A 17,444-nucleotide genomic window follows, 5' to 3' on the forward strand; every position below is an offset into this window, starting at 1 on the left:
ACGCAGAATAAACATTGATTGATTGATTGAAACTTTTATTAGTAGATTGCACAGTACAGTACATATTTCGTACAATTGACCACTAAATGGTAACACCCCAATAAGTTTTTCAACTTGTTTAAGTCGGGGTCCACATTAATCAATTCATGGTGGTTCGACATTTGAACACAAGTGTCAAATGTGGGTTTTCTAAACCTGGTAGACCTCTGTGACACAGAGTCTGTGTTATGGTCTCTGTGGGAGGAGGAACAGGCTCTAGTTCAGGGGTCCCCAAACTACGGCCCGCGGGCCGGATCCGGCCCCCCAACATCCAAAATCCGGCCCACAGGAAGTCCCAAGTTTAAAAAAAAGTTTTTTTTTTGTTTTTTTAATTTATTTATTTATTTAATTTTTTTAATCTTTCCTTTCTAATCCATTTTCTACCGCTTGTTACTCTTGGTGTCTCCTAGCCGCTCAGGCAAATCATATTGTCTAAAAATTAATTTTCCCATCGATAACGTGACAATGTTAAATGTTGATGAACATCAATGATGTTAAATGACAAAACGGATTATAAAGACAATGTATATATATACAGGTAAAAGCCAGTAAATTAGAATATTTTGAAAAACTTGATTTATTTCAGTAATTGCATTCAAAAGGTGTAACTTGTACATTATATTTATTCATTGCACACAGACTGATGCATTCAAATGTTTATTTCATTTAATTTTGATGATTTGAAGTGGCAACAAATGAAAATCCAAAATTCCGTGTGTCACAAAATTAGAATATTACTTAAGGCTAATACAAAAAAGGGATTTTTAGAAATGTTGGCCAACTGAAAAGTATGAAAAATATGAGCATGTACAATACTCAATACTTGGTTGGAGCTCCTTTTGCCTCAATTACTGCGTTAATGCGGCGTGGCATGGAGTCGATGAGTTTCTGGCACTGCTCAGGTGTTATGAGAGCCCAAGTTGCTCTGATAGTGGCCTTCAACTCTTCTGCGTTTTTGGGTCTGGCATTCTGCATCTTCCTTTTCACAATACCCCACAGATTTTCTATGGGGCTAAGGTCAGGGGAGTTGGCGGGCCAATTTAGAACAGAAATACCATGGTCCGTAAACCAGGCACGGGTAGATTTTGCGCTGTGTGCAGGCGCCAAGTCCTGTTGGAACTTGAAATCTCCATCTCCATAGAGCAGGTCAGCAGCAGGAAGCATGAAGTGCTCTAAAACTTGCTGGTAGACGGCTGCGTTGACCCTGGATCTCAGGAAACAGAGTGGACCGACACCAGCAGATGACATGGCACCCCAAACCATCACTGATGGTGGAAACTTTACACTAGACTTCAGGCAACGTGGATCCTGTGCCTCTCCTGTCTTCCTCCAGACTCTGGGACCTCGATTTCCAAAGGAAATGCAAAATTTGCTTTCGTCAGAAAACATGACTTTGGACCACTCAGCAGCAGTCCAGCTCTTTTTTTCCTTAGCCCAGGTGAGACGCTTTGCGCGCTGTTTCTTGGTCAACAGTGGCTTGACACGAGGTATGCGGCAGTTGAAACCCATGTCTTTCAAGCGTCTCTTGGTGGTGGATCTTGAAGCACTGACTCCAGCAGCTGTCCACTCCTTCTGAATCTCCCCCACATTTTTGAATGGGTTTTTTTTCACAATCTTGACCAGGGCGCGGTGATCCCTATCGCTTGTACACTTTTTCTGACCACAGTTTTTCCTTCCCTTTGCCTCTCCATTAATGTGTTTGGACACAGAGCTCTGAGAACAGCCAGCCTCTTCAGCAATAACCTTTTGTGTCTTTCCCTCCTGCAATGTGTCGATGGTTGCCTTTTGGACAGCTGTCAAATCTGAAGTCTTCCCCATGTTTGTGTAGGCTTCAGAACTGGACTGAGAGACCATTTAAAGCCCTTTGCAGGTGTTTTGAGTTAATCAGCTGATTAGTTTGTGGCACCAGGTGTCTTCAAAATTTAACCCTTACACAATATTCTAATTTTGTGACACACAGAATTTTGGATTTTCATTTGTTGCCACTTCAAATCATCAAAATTAAATGAAATAAACATTTGAATGCATCAGTCTGTGTGCAATGAATAAATATAATGTACAAGTTACACCTTTTGAATGCAATTACTGAAATAAATCAAGTTTTTCCAAAATATTCTAATTTACTGGCTTTTACCTGTATATATGAGTGTATATATATATATATATATATATACACATATATACATATATACATATATACATATATATATATATATATATATATATATATATATATATATATATATATATATATATACATATACATATACACATATATACATATATATTTACATACATATATATACATACATACATATATACATACATATACACACATATATATACACACATTGTGTGTGTGTATGTATATATATATATATATATACTAGGGCTGGGCAAGTTAATGCGTTAATTTCGAGTTAACCCATCAATCTATTAACGCAGACAATTTTTTTTATCGCGCATTTGCGTATGTTGTTTACATGCTTTTATTTTGTTAACGCCTATTGCTGGCTCCTGCGGAAAAGGAAGAAGAACGCGGAAGAAAACAAAACAAGCATGGAGAAGAAGGGTAACTCAACACAACTTCTACAGGGTCATTTTCATTATAAAGCACTTCTAGGCGGCGGATTTGACAGAAACAAAGTGGTTTGTAGCCACTGCCAAGCTGAATTTTCTTATCACAGGAGTACTTCCAGTCTAAAATATCACCTTAACGCCAAGCACACTGTTGTTGCGAGCAAACCATTCAACAAAGCAGAAAGTGGAGCCAGGCTTCGGCAGACTACGTTAAATGCAGCGTGCGGGAGAAGTATAGATAAACGAGAGCAGGAGAAGCTAACAAATGCCATAGCGAAGTGGATAGTTACAGACTGTAGGCCCATTAGTGTTGTGGAAGACGAGAAACATTGTGCGAATCGCAACAAGTGACAGCACGTATGAGCCGCCATCAAGACGCACTATCGCACCAAGAATACACGAGTTGTATGAAAAGGAGTGGACTGTAAAAGTGACAACTTTACAACGTGCAGCTGTAGTTGCTCTCAGTGGGGACTACTGGACATCAATCGGTAACCATAATTAACTCGGAGTCACAGTGCATTATATTGGTGAAAAGTGGGTGCTGCATTCTCATGCTCTGTCTATAATCAAAACAGAGGAGAAATTGCCTGTAGAATTGTTGTGATTGTGGCTCAGGACTTTGTTTTATTTTTCATAAGGAACAGTATAACATTAATGCCCAGGTAGTGGCAATAAGCTTTAATTTTGTATTTGCTTTGATAACATTGTTGAAGCTGAGGCTGAAGATTTACAAATATTTTGTTTAACTGCTAACTGTTTAAAAATGCTGTTAAAAGTGTGTTTATACAGTAAATGTTATGGCACTTTAATTCATAAGGCAGTACATTTAAAATTAATGGCCGTCAAGTTCTAAGAATGAACAAACTGCACCGAGTTGAGTGAGTTTCTCTGAAGGGACTCCATTATTAACATGGACTTTACATTCTAGTCCCCTGTAAAGGAAATCCCAGCAGTGAAGTGTTTTGTGCTTCACCCTTTCTTTTCTTTCTCCCTGATAAAATAAAATGTTTCTGCTGTTACCTCAGAAATTGCCTGTTCGGATGTTATGGTTGTGGCTCAGGGATTTGTATGTAGATTATATTTATTTTCCATAACAAACAGGATAACTTAAATACCCTGGCAGTGGCAATAAGCTTGAATGTTTGTATTTACATTTTTTGAGTTGATTTTCATAAAACATGCTATTTAACTGCTACTGTTTAACAAGTACTGATTTAAATTTTGTTTGCACAACAAATGTTTTGGCGCTTTTGTTCATATGAGAGACTATTCCAATAAAGGTGCACTACACACTACTTTTGAATTCATTATTGGGTTTTGCGTATACAATGCAGTTAATCGTCGGAGAAATAGTGCGATTAATTCTGATTAAAATTTTTAATCGTTGCCCAGCCCTAATATATACATATACATATATGTATATATATATATATATATATATACACATATAAACATATATGTATATATATATATATATATATATATATATATATATATATATATATATATATATATATATATATATATATATACACACACATATATATATATATATATATACATATATATATATATACACACACATATATATATATATATATATACATATACACATATATATATATATATATATATATATGTACATACATATATATATGTACTTACATATATATACACATATATATATATATATATATACACATATATATATATATATATATATATATATATATATACACATACATACATATATATATACATATATACATAAATATACATATACATATATACAGTAAATATACATATATATATATATATACAAACCCTGTTTCCATATGAGTTGGGAAATTGTGTTAGATGTTAGATGTAAATATAAACGGAATACAATGATTTGCAAATCCTTTTCAACCCATATTCAATTGAATGCACTACAAAGACAAGATATTTGATGTTCAAACTCATAAACTTTTTTTTTTTTTTTTGCAAATAATAATTAACTTAGAATTTCATGGCTGCAACACGGGCCAAAAGAGTTGGGAAAGGACATGTTCACCACTGTTACATGGTCTTTCCTTTTAACAACACTCAGTAAACATTTGGGAACTGAGGAGACACATTTTTAAGCTTCTCAGGGGAATTATTTCCCATTCTTGCTTGATGTACAGCTTAAGTTGTTCAACAGTCCGGGGGTCTCCGTTTTGGTATTTTAGGCTTCATAATGCGCCACACATTTTCAATGGGAGACAGGTCTGGACTACAGGCAGGCCAGTCTAGTACCCACACTCTTTTACTATGAAGCCACGTTGATGTAACACGTGGCTTGGCATTGTCTTGCTGAAATAAGCAGGGGCGTCCATGGTAACGTTGCTTGGATGGCAACATATGTTGCTCCAAAACCTGTATGTACCTTTCAGTATTAATGGCGCCTTCACAGATGTGTAAGTTACCCATGTCTTGGGCACTAATACACCCCCATACCATCACAGATCCGGATGGTTCTTTTTCTCTTTGGTCCGGAGGACACGACGTCCACAGTTTCCAAAAACATTTTGAAATGTGGACTCGTCTGACCACAGAACACTTTTCCACTTTGTATCAGTCCATCTTAGATGAGCTCAGGCCCAGCGAAGCCTACGGTGTTTCTGGGTGTTGTTGATAAACGGTTTTCGCCTTGCATAGGAGAGTTTTAACTTGCATTTACAGATGTAGCGACCAACTGTAGTTACTGACAGTGGGTTTCTGAAGTGTTCCTGAGCCCATGTGGTGGTATCCTTTACACACTGATGTCACTTGTTGATGCAGTACAGCCTGAGGGATCGAAAGTCACGGGCTTAGCTGCTTAGTGATTTCTCCAGATTCTCTGAACCCTTTGATGATATTATGGACCGCAGACGGTAAAATCCCCAAATTCCTTGCAATAGCTGGTTGAGAAAGGTTTTTCTTGAGCTGTTCAACAATTTGCTCACGCATTTGTTGACAAAGTGGTGACCCTCGCTCCATCCTTGTTTGTGAATGACTGAGCATTTCATGGAATCTACTTTTATACCCAATCATGGCACGCACCTGTTCCCAATTTGCCTGTTCACCTGTGGGATGTTCCAAATAAATGTTTGATGAGCATTCCTCAACCTTATCAGTATTTATTGCCACCTTTCCCAACTTCTTTGTCACATGTTGCTGGCATCAAATTCTAAAGTTAATGATTATTTGCAAAAAAAAAAAAAAGTTTATCAGTTTGAACATCAAATATGTTGTCTTTGTAGCATATTCAACTGAATATGGGTTGAAAATGATTTGCAAATCATTGTATTCCGTTTATATTTACATCTAACACAATTTCCCAACTCATATGGAAACGGGGTTTGTATATATACATTTATACATGTATATATACATTTATACATGTGTGTGTGTATATATATATATATATATATATATATATATATATATATATATATACACACACACACACACACACACATGTAAATGTATGTATATATATATATATATATATACACACACACACATGTAAATGTGTATATATATATATATGTATATATATACACACACATACATTATATATATATATATATATATATATATATATAAGTTAAAGTACCAATGATTGTCACACACACACTAGGTGTGGCGAAATTATTCTCTGCATTTGACCCATCACCCTTGATCACCCCCTGGGAGGTGAGGGGAGCAGTGGGCAGCAGCGGTGGCCACGTCCGGGAATAATTTTTGGTGATTTAACCCCCAATTCCAACCCTTGATGCTGAGTGCCAAGCAGGATATATATATATATATATATATATATATAAAAGTGTATATATATATATATATATATATATACACACACACATATACATATATATATATATATATATAAAAGTGTATATATATATACACATATACATACATTTACATGTGTATATATATATATATATACACATACATTTACATGTGTGTGTATATATATATATATATATTTACATGTGTGAGTATATATATATACATATTCACATATGTGTGTGTACATATATTTACATATGTGTGTGTATATATATATATATATATATATATATATATATATATATATATATTACTGAACTTTAACCTTGTGAAGGCAAATAAATGCCAATAATAACCAAAATAGCCAAGTTCAAAAATGTGACAATATAAATATATAGTAATGGAAACAAATTTATTAAATATTAAAGCATTTCAAAAAATGCATTTCAAGTAGCCGATGTTTAGATAAAACAAACAAAAAAATATCAAATGTGCAGTGATTAAATAGCAACATTCTTGGCTTGAGTCAGATGTTACAACTATTACAACTATTATTTTTCCTTGAACTCAACCAGTTGAAAATATGCTTAATAAACCTATCCAGCTACTGACATTTGAATTAAATTTTACCGTAAGTCTTTCTTAAAATGCTGCTTTGAGGTCCAAGCGGAGCTTAGCCAGGAGACTGAGATGATCAGATGGGAATGTGTGGTTGGGAAGGCCGTCCATGGACCATAAGGCCTCTTCAGACAGCAGCGAGAGAAAACCAACTAACTTCAGACCTTCACTCCCAATCTTGCCAGCAGCTAACAAAGCAAATAATGAAACATATTGTGGCCAATATTGTGGCATATCTAAGATACTTTGAAGTTATAATGAATTTGCCTGTATATACCTGCTTGATCTGAGGTTAAGATGCGTTCAGGGGAATAGAAGATGTGGTCCACAGTGGCTCCACCTTCAGAGTGCAGAGTTGTAACTTCTGAGTGGTCATGGTGACGGAAGCTATGGTTGTAGACAGATTCCAGGTGTAACTGGTGTCTAATGATGGGTCCAAACCTGTGACACACAAACATCATTATTGTAAGTGCAGTCCAATGTGCAAATAAAATAAATCAATAAATAAAGCAAATAAGCGCCAGGTAAAAATGTGTTTTTGTTTCACTTGTTCATTCAAACGCAGAACATATCTGCACCTTTAATTTATCTGTTTGGTGTCCAATGTTTTTATTGGCCCTATTCTAAAAATGTAATTCATTTGTAACAAATTATATATTGTTACAATGGGGGTACTAATAACACTGGGGGTATTTGAAGGCACTCCTGGGTACTGTCTGTCTTACACAGAAAGGGCAGATAGACCGTCTGCCCGAGTTAGGCAGAAGGTCTGTCCTGTGGATCTAAAGGACGATATGTTGTCACTGTTGAACTCTGACGACAGTGGGCTGGTTTCCCCGCACATCTTTCAGCACCTCCAGTGCACTCGGGGCTGACCAACTCTGCATGTCTGGCCGACAGCAACTATGGCGAAAATAATAGAGCCATGGTCAGCCAGCTAACAGTGCCACCTGACGACCATCTCAAGAGTTTACGACAGACATTCAGCATTTGGCTGATTAGTCTGTCCGTAGGAACATTTCTACTGGCCATCTCTGCGGAGTAGCGCTGCCAAGCTTTTTTTAATGTGAGCCAATCCCTTTTGCTCCTAGGTGTTCAGGCGTCGGTGAAGTTGATTGGCCTGGCTTACGGAAGGATGTCAAGAAGTGGGCAACTGATATGTGACTTGTCAGCTTGCAAATATCCATGAGCACACTAAGACCCCCATTGAACTGTTACCAATACCTGCCAGGCGGTTTGATCACATTCACATGGACCAGTTGGTCTTTTCCCCCCCATCGCAGGGCTTTATGCACCTGCTCACACTGGTTGATCTGACCACCAGATGGCCAGAGGCCGTTCCCCTGTCCTCCACAGATGTGGCCAATGTGTTTTTGTGGGCCTGGGTTATGCGTTTATGAACGCAGTCAGATATCACCTTAGACAGGGGACCCCAGTTTGTTTCGGCGCTCTGTTCAGCTTTGCGAAATCCCTGGGTGTACAGGTAACTCGTTACATTACAGCTTATGTAAACGCTTTCACTAGTAGTTTAAAGCCGCATTGTGGGCTGTGCTCTTGGATTGCGATTGTGTTGACCGATTGCTTTGGGTCATATCTGGTTTGCGTTCAGCTCCTAAGGAAGACCTTGACACTGCGCTCGCTGACCGAGTGCTCAGGTAGCTCCTCCAATTGCCGGGGAACCTTTCGCCTGAGAGTTTCCTACGGCCGTGTGTGCCAAATGACCTCTGGTCAGTTTAGTTTGTTTTTGTATGCCATGACGGCCACCATTCGCCCAACCGATCCTTGTACAACAGCCCATTTTGCATGCTCGACCATAGCCCTGAGGTTTTTTTTGCTGGATGTGGGCGAGCGCAAGGAGTGCATTACGTTGGACAGGCTTAAACATGCGCATATGATTATTGGCGAGGTGCTGTTCCTGGCAAACTAGCTCAAGCATAGCAATCACATGTGTTAATAACAAAAACATGTTGTAATAAATGTATATAAAAACATTTACATTAAATTTAAAAATTGACAATACAGAGAGACCGCAATAAGTGAACCCTGTTATGGCGAGGCAACACTGAAAAGTGGCCCCCGCAGCCTTAAATGGTTCTGCATATGGCCTTTGGTGGAATAAGTGTGGCAACCCTGACATACACACAACAAGTTAACTAACCTTTGAAAATATGGCTGCTTCGTACTCGAAATATCTGCAGACAACAACAAAGAAAACAAATATTAAAAACATATAGGGTGAGAAACAACTACAACCATGTTGTAATGTCTGCAGTGTATAACCGTACTTGGGGTGGTGTCAGTGACACCTGGGATTACTTGTAAATCATGTGGACGTACAAATGAGACTGGACTGCAGCGCAGTTTCAAGAGGAAGCTGTGGCTGTACTGAAGTTTCCCTCCAGGACACATTTAAGAAAATAATAAAGCAGAGAAGTATAACAATTAGTGACAACTAACTGCTGATTGCTAATTCTCGCTTTTTAAATACTGACCTGCAACTGTACTATAGCCCTCATCCTCCTCACTGGCAGTGACATACTGGCAGTTATCGGATATTCCCAGAGAGCTGGGCCACAGTGGAGCAAACAGTGTGTGGCATGAAGTTTTTTGTGAAACATTCTGCTGACCTGATACCTGTTGTGTATCGGAAAAGTAAGCAGCAACTAACTATGAACAGATATTCTCAGCCCAGACACATAACAGGGTACACAAGCACAATCTAAAGAAATCAAATTCAAGAGCTGTACAATTCTGCAAAAATACGGATGACTATTTTCTTTCTTCGAATTGAGATTGCGATTGCGATTTTCTGGGACTTTTTTCCAGACACACAAATACAAACACCATGTTCAGGGCTTTTCTTTTTTATATAAATCAAACTGATTTTTAATTATCATCTTTGTTAGACTGTCTCTTTCTGCTTTAAAGAAACGTTCTTTCTGATGTTCTTCATGGGAAGTATTAGAAGGATCATTGACACAGGGACTAAAATAAATAAATAAAATGAATAGAAATAGAAAATAATATATAAAGTCAAAAAAATGGCATGCTCAGTCACTCCACATGCACTACATTTGTGCATGTAAAAAAGAAACGTAAATTAATTAATAGCTACTCCCGCAAGCTTATGAATGATAATACTAAACATGTAATCATTAGTTAAGTACATTTTGTAATAGTAGAATTTCTGATAAAGCCCTTGTATTTCAATCTCGTTAGACAATGCAGAAACTTCATTGAGAGTACATAATGCAATAAAAAAAAAAGAGTTACAGGCTCACCCTCCATGCGGCTATACCATGAAAGTAGAGCTCCCCATTGGTGATGAGCTGGTAAAGTGGCGTGTGTGGGACAGAGTTGAAGTCCCCACACATGATAACATTACAGTGTTCACCTTTGGCCTTCCATGACTTGACCACACTGTCGATCTCTGCCAACATTATAGCAAGTTGGGCTAGCTTGATGTCTCCCCTCTTCGGATTAAAGAGCAGGTGTGTGTTGGCCACACAGAGCAGCGAGCCCTTCGCACTGACTTTGGATCCCTGGTAAACAAGGGGTCGAAGCAGCAAAACAGTGCCCACATTGTGCCGATCCAAAAGCTCAGTTTCAGGCCGGAAGAACTCCAGCAAGGTGACAGACACCTCGGAAAAGCGTGTACTGCGATAGCAAGTAGCACAGCCATCTGTCTTGTTCCCGGTTCGCCGCTTGTATATGCAGTTGTAGCCTAGAAAAGCATCATGGGACCGTTTTAAGTCTGTATCTCATTCTCAGTATTCCCAAACATGTGTGCTTCAAGAACCTTTACCCATCTGAGTGAGGGCTGGATACAGCAGTGTGTCATAGTGGTTCTCCTGAACCTCTTGGAGACAAAGAATCTGCATGAAGAGCAACTTCATTACGTTTTTTTTCATATTTAACATTTTAGAGAATACTCACTGGTTTACACCACCAGAAAATCAACAATTTTATATTATTAACAGGTAACCTCATAAATTCTTGTAACTATACCAATACATTTTCTTTGTTTTTGTCTAAATCAGGGGTGTCCTAATTTCTTCAAATGAGGGCCACATCCTGAAAAATCACAGTATGTGGGAGATCACGTTCATATTTTTATATGCAGAGGTACCTACATTTTCGTTTACCTGTTCCAAAAAGTCAGACAAAGATCAAATTATTGGAGCCTATCCCAGCTGCAGTCGGGCGGAAGGCGGTGTACACCCTGGACAAGTCGCCACCTCATCGCAGGGTCAACACAGAAAGACAGACAACATTCACACTCACATTCACACACTAGGGCCAATTTAGTGTTGCCATCCAACCTGTCTTTGAACGAATAAAAATGTATAAAATCCGGACCACATGAAGCGCCTAAAACTTTAAATATGTGGATATAATTTCTGCACAGGGCTGTAATAGAGCACACATAAGAACAGTGGTGTGTGGGTGCCGGCATACAGAAAAGTTTTTGTTTTTTTAAGGCACACAAACTGTAATTTTAATAGTGATGATGTGCATTTATTAGACAAAAATAATTAACGTTATGTCAAGCAGATTTTTTAAATTTGAAGAACTAAAATACATTTCTTATTACAGTTATAGTGACCAAAATTATTTTAGAATTGTTGTGCAGCTGAGATAGGCTCAAGCACCCCCCGCGACTCCAAAAGGGACAAGCAGTAGAAAATGGATGAATGTGCTTAAAATGGACTACAAAATAAAATATTTTAACCAAGGTTAAGTTAAAAAATGTAATAGATATACACACAACATACTTTCTTGGCAGAAGTAACATTAAATATTGTTCTTCATATAATTTTTATTTGCGTGTTTAAATGTTTAAGTTCTTCCATTTTAATTTGTAAAGATTTAAAAACTTTTTTTTTTAAACGATAAGCAAAACAAGTGTTGTGCGCTTCACTTCCGATTTAAGTGAGGTCAATCGAGTTCACTTCCTGTTGGAAGACACCTGCGTCTGCGTTATATTCCTCTGAGGATTGATCGATCACTCTGTGCTAAGAGAGCAGAGCCTGTAGGGTCAATGAGCACAATTGAATAGTTTAGTTGCTCAGATAGCAATGTGTTTATACAAGTTGAGATTGGGGTACCGTATTTTTCAGACTATAAATCACAGTTTTTTTCATAGTTTGGCCAGGGGTGCGATTTATACTCTGGAGCGACTTATGTGTGAAATTATTGACACATTACCGTAAAATATCAAATAATATTATTTATCTCATTCACGTAAGAGACTAGATGTATAAGATTTCATCGGATTTAGCGATTAGGAGTGACAGATTGTTTGCTAAACGTATAGCATGTTCTATATGTTATAGTTATTTGAATGACTCTTACCATAATATGTTACGTTAACATACCAGGCACGTTCTCAGTTGGTTATTTATGCCTCATATAACGTACACTTATTTAGCCTGTTGTTCACTATTCTTTATTTATTTTAAATTGCCTTTCAAATGTCTATTCTTGGTGTTGGTTTTTATCAAATAAATTTCCCCAAAAAATGCGACTTATACTCCAGTGCGATTTATATATGTTTTTTTCCTTCTTTATTATGCATTTTCGGCCGGTGCGACTTATACTCCGGTGCGACTTATACTCCGAAAAATACGGTATTTTGTTTCTTAATAGGGAAAGAGGTTAATGTCTAATACTATTCGTGTTAGCATTTAACGTTGTTAGGGAGCTAGCGTTAGCCGGTCCGTGAGTTTATCAAAGTGCAGTTATCAATCATGGTTTTTCAGTCATTTTAATTTAGATCGGTAATTAGACTTAGACTTCCTTTTTATTGTTTTTCAAATTTGAACTTTACAGCACAGATAAGAACTAAATTTCGTTAAATAAGCTCATGGTAGTGCAGGATAAAGCAAAAAGGTGCATATATAAATAAATACTAACAGTTGCAAGTTTTACCGCAGTTTATCATTTATACTGTTTATGGTTACATCCCTAGTGTGTATTACCCCATTAGTCGATTAATCATAAAAAATATTGAATTTCTATTCGATTACTAAAATGATCGACAGCTGCAGTCCTTAAATCATTAGTAAGATTACTGATTCAACGTTAATGTACTGGAAAAGGTGGGCCTCAAGGTAAAAAAAAAAAGACCACAAAGATGTGTGTTGAATATAAATTATAATCATCATTAGTCCGCTTTAATTAGATACTCCACACAGGGCAAATTTGCCTTCTTTTCTTCCTCTTCGCCACTCAGATTTCACAGCTTGCTACCCTTACCACTACTTTGTTGCCATTGGTCAGAGGTCTCGTTAAGAAGCGGCATAAAAGTTAAACAACGTATAACTTAAACACACATCAAGCTCATAATATGACATTTCCACACCATATAGTACATTTTAACATGTACTTTAGTTTGAAAAGTTAGAAATGTAGGAGTAAACTTATTTTGGTCTAAGTGTAACTTGACTCACGTCTGGGGCCAATCTGCATATTTCCTCTAAAAGAAGGCTCCAGCGGTAGTTCCAGTCCAGTACTTCTAGACGGCAGTGTTTGTACAGCTGAATGTTGGCCATCAGAAGGTCCTGGGCCAAAATGTTGTAGGACATGACAGTGAAGTCCATGGTGGGCTTTGTGAAAGAAGTTGTGGGGTAATCACTTTTCATCTCCTGCCATACTCTCCACATTACTGTAAAATACCAACATACATGTAACTGCAGCTCAATACTAACTTTATTAGTAACACTGTTCAAAAATGGTTCAATAGAGTAAGATGCCACATAAATGATTACCTTCAAATGACTCTTTTGGCTCCAATGAAGGGTAATAGCTCAGAGCAGGAAAACGCCAGAGTGGACAATGGACTTCATCTTCTAAATTATGACCTATAGGAAAATGCCATCCTGCTTGCTTATCACGGTGATGAATTTGAGCAAGAGCTGGAACGGATGTCAACGCCAGGTTAGAATTTGTTCCACCGTCCAGCTTGTCATCAGCAGCAGGGGCAAGATATTCATCCCAGCACTCTCTTTCCGGTCTGCTACTTTCAGACTTGTCTAATCTGTGCACCCTCATCGGCTGCTCTGTAGGACGGGCAGCATATTGCATAATGTCAGATTCTTCAATGCATTGTTGCCTCAGTGGACAATGTGTCTTCCTGACATGTCCTTGGGGTGCATCCAGTGCATTCTGTTGCACCGCTGACAGAGTCTCCTTTTCTCCAGACAGGGCCACACTCACTGTGTTCAAATCTGGCTGGTTCTTTGTGTCTTTCGGCATGACCGATATCGGCTGTTCTGCATCTGGAGTATTGTCTACCTCTGAGGAACATTGTTCGCTTAACCTTTCCTTGTTTTGTCCCTTAGACTCACCCCTTTGGCCAAGCCAAAGGTGCAGCAGGTTTTTATTAAACTGGGTGAACATCCTGGTTGTGACAGCAGCACCATCACACGCTGTTCTGCCATTGACAGCACAGGGTCGACCCTTCTTTGCAGACTCTGAAAGACAAAATAGTAGGGGTGTGACGATACACCTATTTCATGAGACGAGACAATACATATTAGGTTCCTGAGAATCAGACGATATTTCAACATTAATTCTAAGCGGGGGCGCCATGTAGGATTGGGACAATTGCAAGGGCCCCTGTGTAGCAGATGTTGAGTGTGCATATGTGTATGTGACGGTGGTTGTCACGCGGCCCAGAATGTCTGACAATGCCTCTGCATTTATGAAAACTGCTATGACAAATTATACGACTGGACAAGAAAACACTTTTTAATTTGGCTGGGTCAGAAAAACAACAGGTGCAATTTCAAGTATGTTGTTAACTTTGCATGAATAACCTAAAAATTAGCTTTTAACACTTGAACTTAGCAAAAAATATAACAAGAAAAACCTTGACTGGATTATGTTACCGTTAGTGGTTTCACAGAACATATTGGTTTTAAAACTGTCTATATTTTTCACAATTACTAAGTTAGTGTAATATTTTTTTTTTACCAGCCCGAATAAAATGATTGGTGTTTACGGTGGTCACTGTCTCGCCAACACATAAGTGCAGAAAACGCAAGCACACATACAAAAGCAGTCCGAGAGAAGCAACTAACAATTTACAGTCATATTGTTATGATAGATTATACATGCTATGATAGCTAATGCGAGCTATCCAAATCGGTATAGTTAGCAAATAACATCCAAAGCTAATGCGCATGCTTGTGTTACCCAAGTATGTAGTTATGCACCATTACGTCACAGAAGCCGGAAGAGGGAGGGATAGAACGCTTTAAATAGACTGGAAAGTTAGCGCCCTATAGTCATCTGTGTATATGTTGAAAACAGCCCCTTCAACAAACACAATTAATTGTAGTCTAGATAATATGTATTGGATATGTTTTGGTGTAAATTTTGCATGAATTTTGCACTACAATCACATTTATAACCCGTTTTTGAGTCTGTCTGCAAGCTGTGGAGGCGTTCCCAGATTGCGATTGAAACCTTTCATGCCCCATCCTCTCCAAAAGTATCAAAATGTATATTTTGTAAAATTTCTAAAATATCCCTCTTTGCAGCATCTCCCAAGCAATATCAGGTTGGATGGGAAGCGGTGGTTTTCATCCAGGATGTCTCTGTACATTGCTGCATTCATCTTTCCCTCTATCCTTACTATTCTCCCAGTTCCTGCCGCTAAAAGACATCCCCACAGCATGATGCTGCCACCTTTGCTGTAGGGGTGGTAATAGCGTGATGAGCTGTGTCTGGTTTCCTCAAAACATGATGCCTGGCATTCACGCCAAAGAGTTTGATCTTTTTCTACTCAGACCAGGGACTTTTCTTTCTCATGGTCTGAGAGTATGCATGTTGGCAAACTTTTTCCTAAGAAATGGCCTTTGTCTGGTCACTATACCATACAGGCCAGAGTGGTGGATTGCTGCAGGGATGGTTGTCCTTCCCAGAAGAATGCTTTAGCTCTGACAGTGAGACCATCGGGTTCTTGGTCACCTCCCTGACGAGACTAAAATGAATGCAGCAATGTACAGAGACATTCTGGGTGAAAACCAACGCTTCCCATCCAACCAGATGGCGCTTGAGAGGTGCTGCAAAGACGATGGGCAAAGAGCAGAGATTTTGTGCCAAGCTTGTGGCATCATACTCAAAAAGACTTGCGGCTGGAATTTGTCCTGAGTGTAACCCTCCTTCCGCCAGAGTGCAGCTGGGATAGGCCCCGCTCCCCCCAAGAGGCACAAGCGGAAAAAAATGGATGGATGGATGGATGGTGCACCAACAAAGTACTGAGCAAAGGCTGTGAATACCATCCATCCATCCATTTTCTACCGCTTGTCTCTTTCGGGGTCACGGGGGGGGTGCTGGAGCCTATCTCAGCTGCATTCGGGCAGAAGGCGGGGTACACCCTGGACAAGTCGCCACCTCATCGCAGGGCCAACACAGATAGACAGACAACATTCACACTCACATTCACACACTAGGGCCAATTTAGTGTTGCCAATCAACCTATCCCCAGGTGCATGTTTTTGGAGGTGGGAGGAAGCCGGAGTACCCGGAGGGAGAACATGCAAACTCCCCACAGAAAGATCCCGAGCCCGGGATTGCACTCAGGACCTTCGTACTGTGAGGCACATGCAGTAACCCCTGATCCACCGTGCTGCCTAACTGCATAAACTGTGAAATTCTGCAAAATCTAATTTATTTTTTTGTTTTACAATAAATTTGCCAAATTGAGAAAAAAAAAATTCACATTGTCCAATACTGTGCGGGGAGTTGTCTGTAGAATTTTGAGGACAAAAATGAACGCATTCCATTTTGGTATAATGCTGTGACATAACAAAATGTGGAAAAAGTAAAGCGCTGTGAATACTTTCCAGATACACTGTATGTTTACAAGTGTAAAAGCGATTAATTAATTTGAATCCTTTTAGTCTTTGTAATTTTGTCCGGATCACAACAACACCATCACCACGAGCTGGCCTTGTGACGTCAAGACATGCCAGAGCTCTGATAACAGGTGCAAACTAACAAGCTAGCATGCTAAAATAGTGTGTTGGCCGCTCGGTTGCTTCAACGGACAAAGCATTCGGGCATTTGTTTGTGCGAAGGAACTCGTCTCGCCATTATTTGTAATACAGCAATTAACTTGAACTCGCCCAAGTGACAAGCTGTCTAGTCAGCAGTGAATTCAAAGTAAGCTAACGCGAGCAAGTCCGCTTGACACAGCTGTGAGTAAATTATAGACCTGGTCCCAAGGAACAAAACATTGACACCCAAACATGCGAATGTTCTTACCAGAGGGTTGTTTATAAAGCAGGTACCGAGATAGCGGGTAGAGAGCGTAAAATAACAGGCAGCCAAGCATGCTGCCGTTTTTGGAAGTGCGCATGCGCAATGTGAGGTGTGGAGCAGGGAGATAACTGCAG

General features: G+C 38.9%; 1 protein-coding gene across 1 annotated transcript; it reads right to left on the reverse strand.

Annotated features, from left to right (window-relative positions):
• Nucleotides 1–6,813: 6,813 nt before the first annotated feature.
• angel1 (angel homolog 1 (Drosophila)) lies at nt 6,814–17,417 on the reverse strand. Its single transcript, XM_061925079.1, has 10 exons — nt 17,314–17,417; nt 13,809–14,513; nt 13,491–13,705; nt 10,844–10,913; nt 10,320–10,762; nt 9,531–9,672; nt 9,324–9,434; nt 9,197–9,230; nt 7,316–7,479; nt 6,814–7,226 (listed from the first exon to the last, which is right to left on the reverse strand). The coding sequence occupies exons 1-10, from the start codon at nt 17,405–17,407 to the stop codon at nt 7,063–7,065; spliced, it is 2,142 nt and encodes a 713-aa protein (XP_061781063.1). The 5' UTR covers nt 17,408–17,417; the 3' UTR covers nt 6,814–7,062.
• Nucleotides 17,418–17,444: the final 27 nt, after the last annotated feature.

This window comes from Nerophis lumbriciformis, linkage group LG29 (genome assembly GCF_033978685.3).
Source record: "Nerophis lumbriciformis linkage group LG29, RoL_Nlum_v2.1, whole genome shotgun sequence".
In the NCBI taxonomy this organism is placed as follows: domain Eukaryota; kingdom Metazoa; phylum Chordata; class Actinopteri; order Syngnathiformes; family Syngnathidae; genus Nerophis; species Nerophis lumbriciformis.

Coding starts and splice junctions, on each gene's coding strand:
- angel1 (XM_061925079.1), bottom strand. CDS start 17,407: ATGCGCACTTCCAAAAACGGCAGCATGCTTGGCTGCCTGTTATTTTAC. Junction 10,763..10,843: donor TCCAGCCCTCACTCAGATGG/GTAAAGGTTCTT, acceptor ATGCTTTTCTAG/GCTACAACTGCATATACAAG. Junction 7,227..7,315: donor CTTAACCTCAGATCAAGCAG/GTATATACAGGC, acceptor TTGCTTTGTTAG/CTGCTGGCAAGATTGGGAGT.